We start from the raw sequence: 16,474 nt of genomic DNA, 5'->3' as shown, positions 1-16,474 counted from the left end.
AATCTTGAGAATCCTGAAAATTTAGCTGGTGGGTTCAGGGCAAAGCCCTGGTAGGGGGCCCAGGGGGGCGAAGCCCCCTGGAAGCTCCTGTGAATTAGTGGTTTTCAGTGCTTGTACAGCGCTTTTCCAGGATTATATGATTGCCAAAGAAACTGACTTATTATCATGCAGAAAATGCATGATTGGTTTTTACAGTCTTTTTGTTCCTCTGGTGGGTTGGGTCTTCTGCGTGTTTCTTGATGTCTTTTTTACCACCCCGCCATACTTCAACAGTTTAGCACAACATTTACAATATGCAAATCCCGCAATGTCTGGGTTTTTTTAACCAAATCCCCCATTTCTCACCATCAGTGTCACATTCAGCCATGCCCATCTCAATTTGTTAGTTTGTCTACTTTCTAAGTCCTTAGTGTTGTACGCTGGGGGTAGAAACTTTATTTTCAATATTTTTTGCAACTATCTTTTATCACAAGAATATTGTTGTTGTTTTTTGAAAGAATCACCTAATCGCAAAAGACCAGCTATTTTATTGGACTACAGCGTACAACGAGCCAATCAGAATTGTCGTATTATATCGTAATTCACCGCTACCTAGGCGTTTAAAAAGCGTCTGCAATATCTTGATGATCGCGAACATTCCCGATTGGGAGCGATTGGCATTCCCGTTTGGAACTTATTGGCGGAAACAGTCAAACCCAGCTAGTCTATTTACAGCCATAGCCGAATGCGCTCTGGGCTATCTTCGTAAAAACCCTTAAGCGAGCACCTTGCAATGACGAATCGTTACTAAAAATAAATCGCAAAACAGATCGAGTCACTGGAATTTACTTCTGTGTTCCTTTCAACAATTTGAAAGTCGAAGTCAGGGTTGAGGTAGGCCTATACCCCCTACCCCCCTCTGAAATCTCAACGGATTTACACGATTTGGAAAAGTGATCCCTGAGGACATCGAAAATCCAGAACTTCCGGAGCAGTCCGGAAAACTTTTACCCATGGAATTGTTTGTTCAAAGGATGTCCTCAGAGATGCCCAGGGATGAGTGTTGGGAATCGAACAGAAAAATTAATATATTAATTATTAATCGATTTAATCATTATTTGATTATCTTTTGTTATCATATTTAAGGCATACAGATGCAGTGCAAGTACCAGTTTTAACCACCAATGTTCCCTTACAATAGTGTTTGTACATTTATTTGTATAAATAACATATTTTATTCAGAACGCGACTATCTTTAAGTGTTTACAAGTAACTATTACAGAACATGAGACCAAAGGCTCTCATTATTGTCTTACATTTAGTATTGTATACATGTGTAAAATAAACACAAAGAAAGATTTCAATTTCTTTTCAATAATCAGTCAGTAACATTAGTACAACAAGCAGTTGAATGTTCTATATGTTTTACAGGAACAGTTTCTTTCAGGAAACTGAGAAAAGTAAGTTCTTACATGTTTACATGGTAAGAAATAAACCGAACCATGTTCTAAAAATCACTTTTAAACCACAAACATGAGAAGTTGAGAACCAATCCTTTAGGTTTAAAATTACAAAGAAAAATTGTAATAAGATACTGTAGTGACTTTCTGACTTGATAAGAATATGACTAGATATTTAACTTAACATAGTAACATCTTAACATTTCAACATTAAACAGCATAAACCAGAAAAAGAAGTTAGCGGTTACGTCCCTTGTTTCTATAATCGATTGTTCAAATTTCACTATTGATTGTCGCCGACGTAAGCCTTTCCGATCAATTGTCGATTATAATCGATCATCGGCACAACACTACTATGTACAAACACTTTCATTAACACTCAACCTCCGGAACAATCTATATTAACAACAGTGAACAAACACGTAGAAATGTAGAAAAAAACACGGCTAAAAACAAACGTTCAACAAGTACAACACATTATATAAATAACAATCCCTGTCATCATCAGAACTACACTTTGTATCAAACTGTTGTCAACTCACGGATGTTTTGGAAGACAGTGCTAATACATACTTAACAATTTCTTAAAATAGTCTTTTAATTGTCAAAGCCCATTATTTTAAACATTCTGGTTTTCCCCAGCAAATCCGACAGAACAAACAAAATTTTATTATTTCAATAAACACACTTACTTCAGAAATAATAGAATCATTGATCTGAATTTCAATAGCCTGAATATAATTAGAAATTTGAATTCCGGGTTACATCATTCTGTATGTGCAAAAATAAGCTTTATAGTGTGTTATATATCATTCTTTTCACAACTATCCTCTGATTTTCATTAACACATTGGTTTTAGATTCCTTTTTCTTTGCAAAACTGTTACCTTTGTATATAGTGTAATGGTTAAAGATTATATGGTACATTTAAAGCTGCACTCTCACAGATTGAATGTTTTGTCAACTTTTTTTTGTCTTGGAACAAGCCAATTTTTGCGAAAATTCATGGAAACCAGTTATATAAGACTGCTGACAAAAAAATAGATTGCATATTTTTATATTTAAGGTCAAAAAATCATGTTTTATGCATTTTTCTAAAACGGTTAGTAATGGTTTAAGCCATAAAACAGTAATTTTCGAACGGAAATATGAAATTCTACGATCGGATTGTTGTCAGCAATCTTATATCATTGGCTTGCAGATATTTATGCATAAATTTGCTCTTTCAAACACAAAAAATAAAAATGTTGTAAAAATGGTATATCTGTTAGAGTGCAGCTTTAAATAGAGGCTTAGCCAGTAGACAAAATATAACCACGACCACTAAGCTGGATAAAGGTTTAAAAGTATGTTTTTAACAAAATAAATGGTTAAATGGTATAATGCTATAAAACATGTCGCATAACTATTTATTTTGGTAAAAGCATAATAATAATAATAACCCTTTAATAACTCAGTGGACAAGATAGTATTTTGTCTAATAGCCCAGCCTCTGCTTAAATCTTTCGCTTCACCTGATTAAAATCAATAACGGCTGACTTGTTGATTTTACAAAATTGTTGAAAGACGCTAAACACTACAAAGCTACATTTTACATAAATCAGTTTTATAAAGCAGTTTCGCACTGTGTGAAATAAATACATTTGTTCTAACATTTAGAAATATACCCTCTTTTTTTTAAGCCTTACTTATCCATTAATAAGGCTGTATATAAGGCTAAATATACCAATGTTTTTAAAGCAAAAATAAACAACAATTCTTACTTAACAAAAGGCCATAGGTGAATTCATAATTCTGCTGTCGAAATTATTACCTTCATTCAATCAATACCACAACAGGCAAGGAAAAGTAATTAATAATCTTAATATTATAGTAAAAAATATTTTCATATGTCAGCAAATCTCACAAAAGCATACATCTATCAGAGAGAGAGAAATAATATCAAAAACTGTGCCATATAATAGAGCGATTGATGTATTTGTTGATGGACATGAGTCATGATGATGCTATTTTCGACTACCTCGGCTCCAAAATTAGGTTTGGCACCATGTCAGGAGCCAGATTTAGCACCAGGTACTGTATATTGTTACTGTGTGCAATAGTTCCCATGCTTTCTCATCATCATTTTTTGTTTAGACAGAGTTGAGAATATTAACTTGGAAAAACGTAAAAAAATAAATAGAAATAGATATGTAAACACACTTAATATTCTACAGTTCAAAATTGTTTAATGTTTTTCAATTTCATGTATTAAAATGATGAACAGAGATTTGTATCAATGAATTAAAAATTGCAGCCATATTAAACATCAATGGAAAACTGTTTGCGTTGTAATAAATACCCACTTATGAAAACACGCTTGGAAACATAACAATGCATTGTAAAATATCATAAAAGCTAATAGAAGAGCATTTACCGCCATTTAATTTTGCTGCAAATGTAATAAAAGAAGTCATTATGGAAGAGGAAGACAAAATAAATTCAAAAGTTCTCAATTTGAGAAAATTACTCCTAGTTTTTTCCAAGGACAAGTATATTTTTGTTATTAATACAAAGATATTTTATTTTATTTTTAAGGCCATTTTCTTCGGGGGGGGGGGGGGGGAAGCAATATTCAAGAGTTTTGTTGCTTATGTTCAACAAACTAATCTTGCCATTAATTCTGTCTGGCAGAGCTCTCAAGGCTGGGACTGAAATTGACGCATGGACCCTTCAAATAACCTAACTTTACCATATCACTAGTCATTTACAAATAATCAAATTAATCTAATCACCAAATTACTTGCATATATCGTTAAAGCTTGGCACAATGACGTCAGAGAAATCAATCGATTGACTGAAATTCCAAACAAATATGATTTTAATTTGTCTAGCCCTCACTGGGAAAATCAACATGCAAAGAAAATATCTTGCTAGTCTGAAATAAATCAGAGTAGGCAATGGAGAGCTCTAACCACTAAATCAGAGAGTAACAAAGGATGAAATGTATTTGCTAATGCAATTGGTGTCAATCAAAAGTTACAGGGTTACATGCCTCCCATTAGTTTATTTGGGGATAAAATTGTTGCTACAAAAAAAGAGTTAAAATCTGATCAAAAATGCTGAAACAAATTTATGCATGCAAGATTATGTAATTGAATGATTTTGGAGAATGCTTTCTTTGTTATGGTCTATACATGAACTCCCATATCAGAATGGTAACAAGTAGGCGGAGCTAAACCATGTTATAAATAGCATGCAGATAAATTACAATGGGATTAACTTATACGAATGCTCGTTACTGAGCAATGTTCTTGACAATGAGGTATTAGATCACCCCAAACCCTTCGGATTTAAAATAAACTACTTGCTCATATAACCAAATTGATGTTTCCTTGTATGGCTAACATTATCGTTCAGAAAGTACTATAAAAATATTTCCATTAAAGGACTGACCCTATTTTCGACTCAAATCAGAAAATGAAAAACAAGGCTTTCATTATAAAGCCATGTTTCATTAAAAATTCAAATGATGTTATATTGTTTACGTGACAACTTCCGGAAGATTGAAAAGGTATATAAATAGAATATTGTGTGGGGTATTGCCTTGAACTTGCACTTAGAAGAGAGAATAATGTTGTTGTAATAAGTATTATCATAAGATATATAACAAGGAAAAAATGTTTTCACTTTCCCCGACTCATGTTAATAAGGCCAAAATCTGTAGATTAAAATATGAAGGCCCCAAGTGCAGTAACTATTACAGGATTGTGTTGCAGTCCGAATAATTCACAAAAATGCTTTTAGAGTATAAGAATTGCAAAATTATGCATACATCAATAAATTTTGTAACTATCACAATTGTAGTCAAAGCCAGACTTCCTGACAATTTTTTTTTTTCAAACTCATAAAAGTAGCAAAATATGAAATATGAAAGATATTTTAAATTTAAGAGAGCTCTGTTCTATGTTAGCTTATAATGTTTCAAACATTCTTCTACCTTGACCTACACAGGAATATATGTTGGCAATGGACTACAGTTTGGTATACATCCATGCCAAGAAGTTGAAAAGCTGACTCATCCAGCGTTTTTGAACAGAGAGATTTAGTACTGTTGGAGAATGTTCAGCTCATTTTCTGCACTGGTATCTTCCTTTATACATCCACCTGTCCTGACAAAAACATGCAGTATCCCCACTGCACTGACTGTGATATAAATTATGGAGAAACTGGTACATAAATGTTTGGTAGGAAATCTGGATATGGCTTTATATGATCGTATACTTGATATAATTATTATTTTTGAATTTTTTTAGAAATGTCGTCAAATTACAAATGCCTCCTCCTCCCCTCCATTTCCCCCTCAAGCTCATTGTCATTATCAATAGAAGCATCAGAAGAAGTGGTGATAACTTCAGCAGCAGTGGTGATGATGGCAGCAGCAGCGGCAATAGTGGTGATAACAGCACCAGTGGAGGTGATAGCAGCAGCAATAGTTCTGATAGCAGCAGAGGTGGTGACAGCAGCAGCATGCAGCAGTAAAAGTGATGTAGTGGTGATAACTTCAGCAGCAGTGGTGATGATGGCAGCAGCAGCGGCAATAGTGGTGATAACAACAGAGGTGGTGACAGCAGCAGCATGCAGCAGTAAAAGTGATGTAGTGGTGATAAAGCAGTAGTGGTAGCAGAATAGGTAGTGGTGATGTCAGCAGCATTAGTGGTGATTGCAGCAGTAGTGTTGATAGCAGCAGCAGCAGCAGTAGTGACAGCAGCAGGGGTGCTAGCAGCATCATCAATAGTGATGACAGCAGCAGAAGTGGCATCAGCACAACATTATTACAACTTGGGGGCATCATTATGAACACCAGATCATAAAACAAATGTTACAGGTAATGAAATCTTGTATAACAAGAAAACTACATGTGACCCAGACATGTTTTTTTCCACAACACATAAACTTAACAGGTTAAAGACTTCCAATTTTCATGGTTTATTACATCAAAATCAAACAGGAGCCAAGAACCTTTCAAACTGTGTTAACATGATACAAGGCTTTGATCTGGTCGTTTTATTTGCCTACAATTTGTTTACTTAGTTTCATATAGTGCCAAAAATCTGCTTATTTAAATGCCTTAACTGAATGCCTTCTACAAGTTAGCCCTTCGTTTAATGTTTTACTATAAACTTAAGGTGAACAAGTCTGCCAAACAAATCATAACACTTCAATAATTCTTCATACCTCTAAGCCAATTTCTCTCTCTCAAATAATATTTCTAACGATTGGCTGCCTTTCTTTTTTCCTTGCCAATAAAACAGAATTTAGCTATTGTTTCCAAGCAATCTGATTTTAAACACACAACAATATTAATGCTGATGTAATGAAACAAGAATAAATGAGAACTCTGTCAGTTTCTTGTATGCCTTCACTAGAAAAAGATTGATCAATTCTTATCAACAATGAAACATTATGTAAATTTTGCTCACTTCAATCAAATTATTTCTCATAATAAAAAAATGTAGCAAGCAACATGCTATCTTTTCTGGAAGCCACGAATGATGGATATGGTATATATGTTTTACATTTTAAAATAGGTGGACACATGGCTAACTTCATGTGTTACTTTACAACTAAATGGACAAAACACATATCGATGGAAAGGATGACATTATAATGTCAATCCAGTAATTTTCTATTTTCTTTTCCAACATTTAAAATACATTCAAGACCAGTAAAGAGGAGTAAAAGGCACATTTTTTCCATCATTTTAAACGGTCAAATTAGGATCTACTGAAAGAATTAAATATTCCAGCTTTACAAAAACCAACAAAGTCATGTCAAGTAAATTTGCAAGCTAGACCGTCTTTCATGCTTGTGAACCCTTCCACCAGCCATAACAAAACAGTGCCCAGGATTTCTGTTTATAAACCCCTACCAAACATCCCTGTCATAACCTTACAGAGCCCAGGTTTGTTCCTTGTGAAACCCTTACAAACGTCCCAGTCATGTTACAAACACGACCTGTTTTTGATTCTTATAAACCTTACCAAACGCACTTGTCATAATTGAACAGGGCCCATGTTTGATGCTTATTAACCCTTACAATACAAACCTGTCATAACTGAACAGGGCCCTCACTTGATGCTAATAAACCCTTACCAAACGTTACAGTCATAACCTAACAGAGCATGTGTTTGATGTTTGTTTTATAAACCCATACAAATCACAGTCATAAATACACAGGGCACATTTTTTTCATATTCCATTTTGTATTATACATGTATATCTACTCACATCGATGATGTCTTTGTTGGTTCGACTCTCGTGAGGTTCGTTATATTCCGTGTATTTAAGGAGGACTTTATCCATGTCCGTGCTCGCATATTGGAACAGTTTGTTAGCACTGTTGAAGATGATGAGCGCTATCTCACAGTCACACAACACGCTCAGCTCATACGCTTTCTTCATCAGGCCAAACTTACGCTTCGTGAACGTGACCTGAAAGAATAGAAAGAAAATAAACATTGTACTGGATTTATGACTCTGAAATAGTATTCTTTCTATTTTGTTTTATATCAACATATACAATATGTAGCTAGACAAGTTTGATAAAGATTGGATAAGATATACTCAAGTTAAGGAGCAGACAAAACCATTTTGTCATTTTTTTTACAATAAAAGTGCTAGAATGGTAGTGATCGAACTCGGTCAAGACATTATGCCGATAAACATCCCGGACAACGTGATCTCCACATGCATGCCATGCAATGCACCTGACATTATAAATGTATGTCAGAAAGGGATAGTTGTGCACAAGTTTGACTGCAGAGTGATAATCATTCACATATGATCATTTCCCCCATTTCAAAACTTGGAACAACTGTGAGTTGGCAAAAATAGCACCACAAAACCTTCCTATATTTAAGATATCAGGTCCCAGATGGACATATAAGCCAGAGCTCATTTGGTAATTTGTTTAAATTATGTCAGAGGGGTCTAGTATAAAGATTTCCCAGCAATTATAATATACATGACAGAAGTGGGGCATATTATTCAATAATTACTTTTAAGCCACCTTATTTCATATGCTCATGGGTGCTTTTGCACAATATACATATGGGTAGAACAACCCAAAATTACCCAAATTTTTAACCAACCACATCAAAGTAAGTGCCAATATTTTTTGGATGTCAAGAGTTGTCTCCCCTAGTTAAGTCAAATCCTGGATTTGCTCCTCTTTTCACACCAACTTTTATTTTACAATTACAAATTAAAACCTTGCATGACGATCAATACTTAAATAAGACTACCATGAAAATTCACACATCTATCGCGACTTGACAATAAAACAGTGAAGCGGCCATCAGCAAATGGCATTTCATAGAAACCAGTCATCTCAGGGGGACCCTTCTTCTATACAGCAACTAGTCGCATTATGTCTAACGCCACTCAACCCTGACATAGCACATCTTGATTCTATGTGACATCACGCCTACTCACTTCTGTGACACAAGTACAGCAGCGATGGCGGCGGAGAATATTGACTCGCAAAACCTTGCAACCGGAGGCTGGAGAGTTGTAAATCAGGAATTGCTTAATGTCTTGCTTAATTGGTAATCAATGTTCAGTCCCACTTGCGTTACCATATGAAATATTAAATCTTATTAGACTGTTTTTATTTCTTTTCTTCTCATTTTTTTGCACCTTCATAATGTATTAATGAAGCAAATCAGAGTAGAAAAAAGAGGACCAGTGCTATATACCTCCTTTATTGTGGTTCGTTATTTTTTCCAGCCACAAAGCTGCAGGGTTCGTAACAGGAAACATTAATTATTTAACAAACGCATGCATGCAATGTCCGTCAACAAAAGGTAACAATATATGAAAGCTGTTTTGCACTATTATGATTGTGCTCAGCCAGAAAACTATTGTTGACAAAATTGATTATATCATTTAAGTAGTAATGATTGTAACTAACTGGGCAAGCTGTTTATTGTTCAGCATTTTTTTCTTATCGTTCATCTGTGTGTGAAACATTGATTAAAAAGGTCAACTTCAGAGAGTAAAACAATACTATGTAACTAAACAATGAAACTCTGTAGTCTTTCATGATGACTTAAGTTTCACGGCAGTAATATCTAATTTGAAGAGACACATTAATGTTCTCTGCCATTACTGGTCATTGAACTGAAAGCTAAAATGCATTATGATCTATCATGTTTCCTTGTGGTCTGAACTCTCCATCAAAGGGATCGCTGTAAGGATTCTGATTTAATTGTTTAGCTTCTGACCAAAAATGGCAACTTAAACTTCCATTTAGTGATTAATTGGTTTTATTAACTGTGTTGCTCATTATCTGGCTAATATAGAGATATTTGGTGCCTAACACTAGAACAGTTATTACTTACTTTTGGTCTTCTATATCAATAAGTTAATCAGCTCCAGGCTGCGCTTAACTGCTAACTTATGATTAAGAAGACCAAAGATGTATAATAACTATTACATATAGACCCTTCAAAAAACTAATGAATAGAAAACATCCTTTTAAAAATGTCAGCCACCTGGTTTAACCACAACATGTCATAAATGTTAAAAAAAAACTAGGACATGAAAACGCCAATACGCCCCAGTTTTGAAAAAAGGACCTAGATTTAACAGACAAGGAGACAAAATTCTTCATGGGAAGTGCCACATGGCAAGTGGCCAGCAGAGGGAACTGTACTCATCTTCAGATATATGCTGTGATAAGCTCCAAACCTCACAATCCCTCATGGTTCTTATCTTATTTCTTCCATCAACATTATCATCCATTTCCTTCTGATAGCTGGGACAACCTGTATGTGCAACTGATCTTGTATTGTTGGTGCTGGTTTTTAATTTGTCCATATGGCCAAAAAATGAGTATAAAGACCATTAAACACCATTTAAAACAAGGGAAATGTACATTTGTTCAGCCAGTTTGTTTTTCAAGGTACAAAATAGAGTTATTGTGAAAGCTTTACTGCTGTCATCTTAATCATGAGCACTATCCTTTGGTATGCCAAAAATATTTTCCCTGCTATGGCAATTAATCAAAAACTCTTCAAAGCATTCAAATGGAAATATTTACACCTGGTACCAGCAGCAATATGCACAGTTGCAGAAGGATCCATAACTCTGGCCTTAACAATTTAATTGTCCAGTTATGCCCCTTGTAAGATGAACATTTACATCTGCATGCGGTACACTTGCGTTTACAACTGTACTTTTCCCAGTTTGGTGCCATTCGAATAATTTTAGCAACTCGATCATGCACTGATTAAAATCGCACTATAGGCTGAATGTAAAAACTTAGAAATTAGTAAAATGTTAATATTCCTATGAAATAAAAATTGAACAGTAGGGCTTGTGTAGTATGTGGTACATATCATACGAATATAGAAATAAGGAGTGAAGTTTTCCTAAGACTGCAAGTCATGCAAATAAGGCCGTTTTCATGTCATTATAGAATTATATCATATCACAGTCGTATCAGTCTTCTAGTAAGAATGATGAATTCGTCATTCCGTATTCAGCATTCAATGCATTCTCTCTAGATATGCATTACATAAAATTGATAACATTTCGACATACACAAAACATAAACAGGAAATATGCCACAATTATTTGAAAATGCAGAAAAATATGCACACCCTCTGCTGTGAAAAGTAAGCCAATTAAATTCTTATTTTTTTTTTAAATTGCATTGCTTATTTTTAAGTCAATCATTTACCCAATGGTTTTAATTTTGCATCATAATATATCCATCAAATAAAAAATTTAGCAACATTAACAACTTTTTAAAGTATCATTGTGTGAGATCCAAATGTTCACACGTCAAATGTGCGCCAACGATTCATAACATTATGACTTACATTTCCAAGGTCTATAAAGGAGATTTCCATGTTTTGAAATGTAGGAAAAAATTCCAAATACTACCTTAATTACTCATGTTCACATATTTTGAAAATTAATGTATGTATTGTTTAATGTTGGTATGGGTCAATGGCCTAAATATATGTAGCAAATAAAATGCATGCTTGTACTCTCAGTACCTGTATGCTTGTACTCACAATACCTGTATGCTTGTACTCTCACAGTACCTGTATGCTTGTACTCACACAGTACCTGTATGCTTGTACTCACACAGCTTGTATGCTTGTACTCACACAGTACCTGTATGCTTGTACTCACACAGTACCTGTATGCTTGTACTCACACAGCTTGTATGCTTGTACTCACACAGTACCTGTATGCTTGTACTCACAATACCTGTATGCTTGTACTCACACAGTACCTGTATGCTTGTACTCACAGCGCCTGTATGCTTGTAGTCATAATACCTGTATGCTTGTACTCACAATACCTGTATGCTTGTACTCACAATACCTGTATGCTTGTACTCACACAGTACCTGTATGCATGTACTCACAGCGCCTGTATGCTTGTACTCACAGTACCTGTATGCTTGTACTCACACAGTACCTGTATGCTTGTACTCACACAGTACCTGTATGCATGTACTCACAGTACCTGTATGCTTGTACTCACAGTACCTGTATGCTTGTACTCACACAGTACCTGTATGCATGTACTCATGCAGTACCTGTATGCTTGTATTCACACAGTACCTGTATGTTTGTAGTCATAATACCTGTATGTTTGTACTCACAGCGCCTGTGTGATTGTACTCACAGTAGCTGTATGCTTGTACTCACACAGTACCTGTATGCTTGTACTCACACAGTACCTGTATGCTTGTACTCACAGTACCTGTATGCTTGTACTCACAGTACCTGTATGCTTGTACTCACACAGTACCTGTATGCATGTACTCACAGTACCTGTATGCTTGTACTCACAGTACCTGTATGCTTGTACTCACAGTACCTGTATGCTTGTACTCACACAGTACCTGTATGCATGTACTCACAGTACCTGTATGCTTGTACTCACAGTACCTGTATGCTTGTACTCACACAGTACCTGTATGCATGTACTCACAGCGCCTGTATGCTTGTAGTCACAATACCTGTATGCTTGTACTCACACAGTACCTGTATGCTTGTACTCACAGTACCTGTATGCTTGTACTCACACAGTACCTGTATGCTTGTACTCACAGTACCTGTATGCTTGTACTCACACAGTACCTGTATGCATGTACTCACAGCGCCTGTATGCTTGTACTCACAATACCTGTATGCTTGTACTCACACAGTACCTATATGCTTGTACTCACAGTACCTGTATGCTTGTACTCACACAGTACCTGTATGCATGTACTCACAGCGCCTGTATGCTTGTACTCACAATACCTGTATGCTTGTACTCACACAGTACCTGTATGCTTGTACTCACAGTACCTGTATGCTTGTACTCACACAGTACCTGTATGCATGTACTCACAGCGCCTGTATGCTTGTAGTCATAATACCTGTATGCTTGTACTCACACAGCTTGTATGCTTGTACTCACGCAGTACCTGTATGCTTGTACTCACACAGTACCTGTATGCTTGAACTCACAGCGCCTGTATGCTTGTAGTCATAATACCTGTATGCTTGTACTCACAGCGCCTGTATGTTTGTAGTCATAATACCTGCTTGCTTGTACTCACACAGCTTGTATGCTTGTACTCATGCAGTACCTGTATGCTTGTATTCACACAGTACCTGTATGTTTGTAGTCATAATACCTGTATGTTTGTACTCACAGCGCCTGTGTGATTGTACTCACAGTAGCTGTATGCTTGTACTCACACAGTACCTGTATGCATGTACTCACAGTGCCTGTATGCTTGTACTCACAGCGCCTGTATGTTTGTACTCACAGTGCCTGTATGTTTGTACTCACAGCGCCTGTGTGCTTGTACTCACAGCGCCTGTATGCTTGTACTCACAGTGCCTGTCTGTTTGTACTCACAGCGCCTGTGTGCTTGTACTCACAGCGCCTGTGTGCTTGCACTCACAGTGCCTGTATGTTTGTACTCACAGTGCATGTGTGCTTGTACTCACAGCGCCTGTATGCTTGTAGTCATAATACCTGTATGCTTGTACTCACAGTGCCTGTATGTTTGTACTCACAGCGCCTGTATGCTTGTAGTCATAATACCTGTGTGCTTGCACTCACAGTGCCTGTATGTTTGTACTCACAGTGCCTGTGTGCTTGTACTCACAGCGCCTGTATGCTTGTACTCACACAGTACCTGTATGCTTGTACTCACAGCGCCTGTATGCTTGTACTCACAGTACCTGTATGCTTGTACTCACAGCGCCTGTATGCTTGTAGTCATAATACCTGTATGCTTGTACTCACAGTACCTGTATGCTTGTACTCACAGTGCCTGTATGCTTGTAGTCATAATACCTGTATGTTTGTACTTGAAGTACCTGTGCTTATTGCATTAAATGCATTAAAGACTTATAATGCATTTTTAATGACAACATACCTTTTCCCACAAATTTCAACCCACAAATATCTCCATAATGCGTACCTGTCTGTTTCTCTCATCTGCAATGCGGGAGATTTGTATTTTCTTTCTCCCCATTCTCTTCGTAGGAACGTCGGCCCCGGCTCCGATGGCCTGTTCTTGTACCTGAGCCACTATTGTAGATTTTTTGGAACTAACAATCCTGAAATGATACAAGAAAATGCAGCCATTAAGCAGGGTTGTTGGTCATGATATTTTTAACTCATTAACCTGTCAACCCCTTGAGCATTGGGAGTCTTATAATGGATAGTATATGCTTCGCTGTTTTAAGAGCTAACAATCCTAAACAATACAATTAATAAAGTGAGTATGTATAACCATAAATACCACTATTGTAGATAATCTTATAAATATCAATCCTGAAACAACACAAGAACATAGATATATTGAAACATTATAGATATTTAATACCCAAACATCCTCAAATGACAAAAGACTGAAGTGCAACCATTAACCGGAGTTATTTGCCTTGCTCATGCAAATTCACTGATTGTTCCATCCCAAAAACAAACCACTGATATACTCACTGTCAGGAGTAACAAAACAGTTGGGACTCATATCACAGAAAGATGTTCTACGGTAATCTACAGACTTAACATCTCTGTGACCTTACTTTGATGTTGTGAACAGATGTCACCACAATTATACTGCTATTATGTAACTGACATAACTGCAACAGCAAGAGAATAACTTAAATAAAGTATATTAAGTAATTACAGTGCTCTACGGTCACAAAGACACATCAACTCAATAGAATGGTAGGCCCAATTGCAAAGGAACCTGTGAAAACATGATTCCTGACAGGGGAACTATAACCTTGTACTCTTAATGCAGAAAAGGGCCTCTTGTACAGGCTACAGACACATCTTTGACTAACAAGAAATCTGTGGAGCTTGTCTGCTGTTGATATTTTTTTTTGTTAAACAAGGGGCACAAATTGGTAAGTTATGTACCAGAGACTTATAGGTCTTGTACCAAAATTATTTGAATATCTTGAACAGTTCTTGAGTATTTGCCAACACCATCGCTGATGACAATGGCACCAATTATAGGCACCAGCCCACTGTGAGTTCCTACCTTCCTATAGTTTTCAAGTTCAGGGGATAATTCAATCATGCAGATGATTTGTTTATTATATATCTATTATGATTTCCAATGACAACTTACAAACAATAATCATAAAAAGAATGTCTGAAGCACTAGTAAACCATTATAATTATTTTAATTCACTCTTAAAAGTAATACCAGAGATGTAGGTTAATTTTCATGAACATTTTTGGAACGATTTAGAACAAAGGCTTTATTAAGTAAACATTCTTTGAATAATGAACGAAGATTGTAACAGATGATGTTATTAAAAAAACGCATGTAAACATATGAAAGTTACTAACAGAGATCTAAGGAAACACCAGCTTTACTTTGATAATGAGAGGTAATTTCTTAAAATTTGCAGACAATTTTCTTTTAAATTGCTCTCGTTGTGACGTCTGTGAAATATTTTCGAGTTCATTATGTGAAATTCTCAAGTTTTCTGGGACCTAGACCTACTATTCTTAACCTATTCGATGTTGCAGATAATTTTCTGGGGATAAAATGTTTTCAGGAAGTAAATTTATTTCAGCTGCTTTAAAAGTAAAAATTCAAAATAATTATATCTGCATTTTAAAATAATTGTGGAACAGACATTAATAGCATTATTTTGATGTTTTAAAAGGAAGAAAAGATTAGTGAGATAGAATTTGCTGATATCGCTGAAATGGATTTAAGCTTAATTTTCTTAAAATTGATGTGCTTTAATTTTAGCTAGGAAATGGAAAGTCATTTACATTTTTGCATGTCAGAGGAGCCTTGAATTAAAGTGACAGTTGAAGTAGAATCAAGTAAGTCGAAAATTAGATGTAAATAAAACTTATTATGACATGCATAAAATAGAGGGGAAATACTTCAAAAGGAAAGTACAGAGAGAATTTAGCACCAATGCACAGATTACAGATGCACTATTACTCCCAAATAAGACTTACCACAATTAATTCAATTGTTTTATTATACTAATAAGGATGACTAAAAGCTAAAAGTCAAAAACAATATGGTCCTTATAAAGGATACCGAGTTTAATTTGAAAAAAAGGTGCAGAAAACACTGTAAGACGGTAGTAGATCAAGTAAATCTTTTAACACTCACCAATCATTTAATATTTTTGCGTTTTCAGCTGTTAAATACACAGTTACAATCTTGTTATCAGTAATTAATATTTTCCATAAATGTATTATTTAGTAAGTTGTTAAAGGTTCATCACTCAAAATCTATGTTTGAAATACATGTGTATGCATTTATTTTAAATTAAGAGTGTCTCTTTTAATGTAATATGGCAAAATAAAAGTTATATTTGGAGACATTTCATCTTTTTTCTTATGAGATATTTTTTTAACACTAATACTGCAAGCTGTTTAAAATCCTAATCCTAGGAACACAATTCCTACTAAGGGATTCTAGATACCCCCCCCCCCCCCCCTTAAACCCCCTTCAGCCATTTTCCCTATTTAATTATC

General features: G+C 35.5%; 1 protein-coding gene across 9 annotated transcripts in view; it reads right to left on the bottom strand.

The window, feature by feature from the left end:
- The window catches only part of LOC128227171 (myocyte-specific enhancer factor 2C-like), a 79,568-nt gene that overhangs the window by 29,667 nt on the left and 33,427 nt on the right, over window positions 1–16,474 (bottom strand). For all 9 annotated transcript variants that reach the window (XM_052937433.1, XM_052937435.1, XM_052937434.1 and 6 more), the window contains 2 exons: window positions 13,929–14,067; window positions 7,709–7,912 (listed from right to left, as the gene is read on the bottom strand). In XM_052937433.1, the coding sequence (XP_052793393.1) occupies window positions 7,709–7,912; window positions 13,929–14,067 (343 nt within the window). The remainder of the gene's footprint in view (window positions 1–7,708; window positions 7,913–13,928; window positions 14,068–16,474) is intronic.

This window comes from Mya arenaria, chromosome 3 (assembly GCF_026914265.1).
Source record: "Mya arenaria isolate MELC-2E11 chromosome 3, ASM2691426v1".
NCBI lineage: Eukaryota > Metazoa > Mollusca > Bivalvia > Myida > Myidae > Mya > Mya arenaria.
The sequence above is the reverse complement of the archived record's forward strand: the minus strand, read 5'-3'. Positions and strand labels throughout refer to the sequence as shown.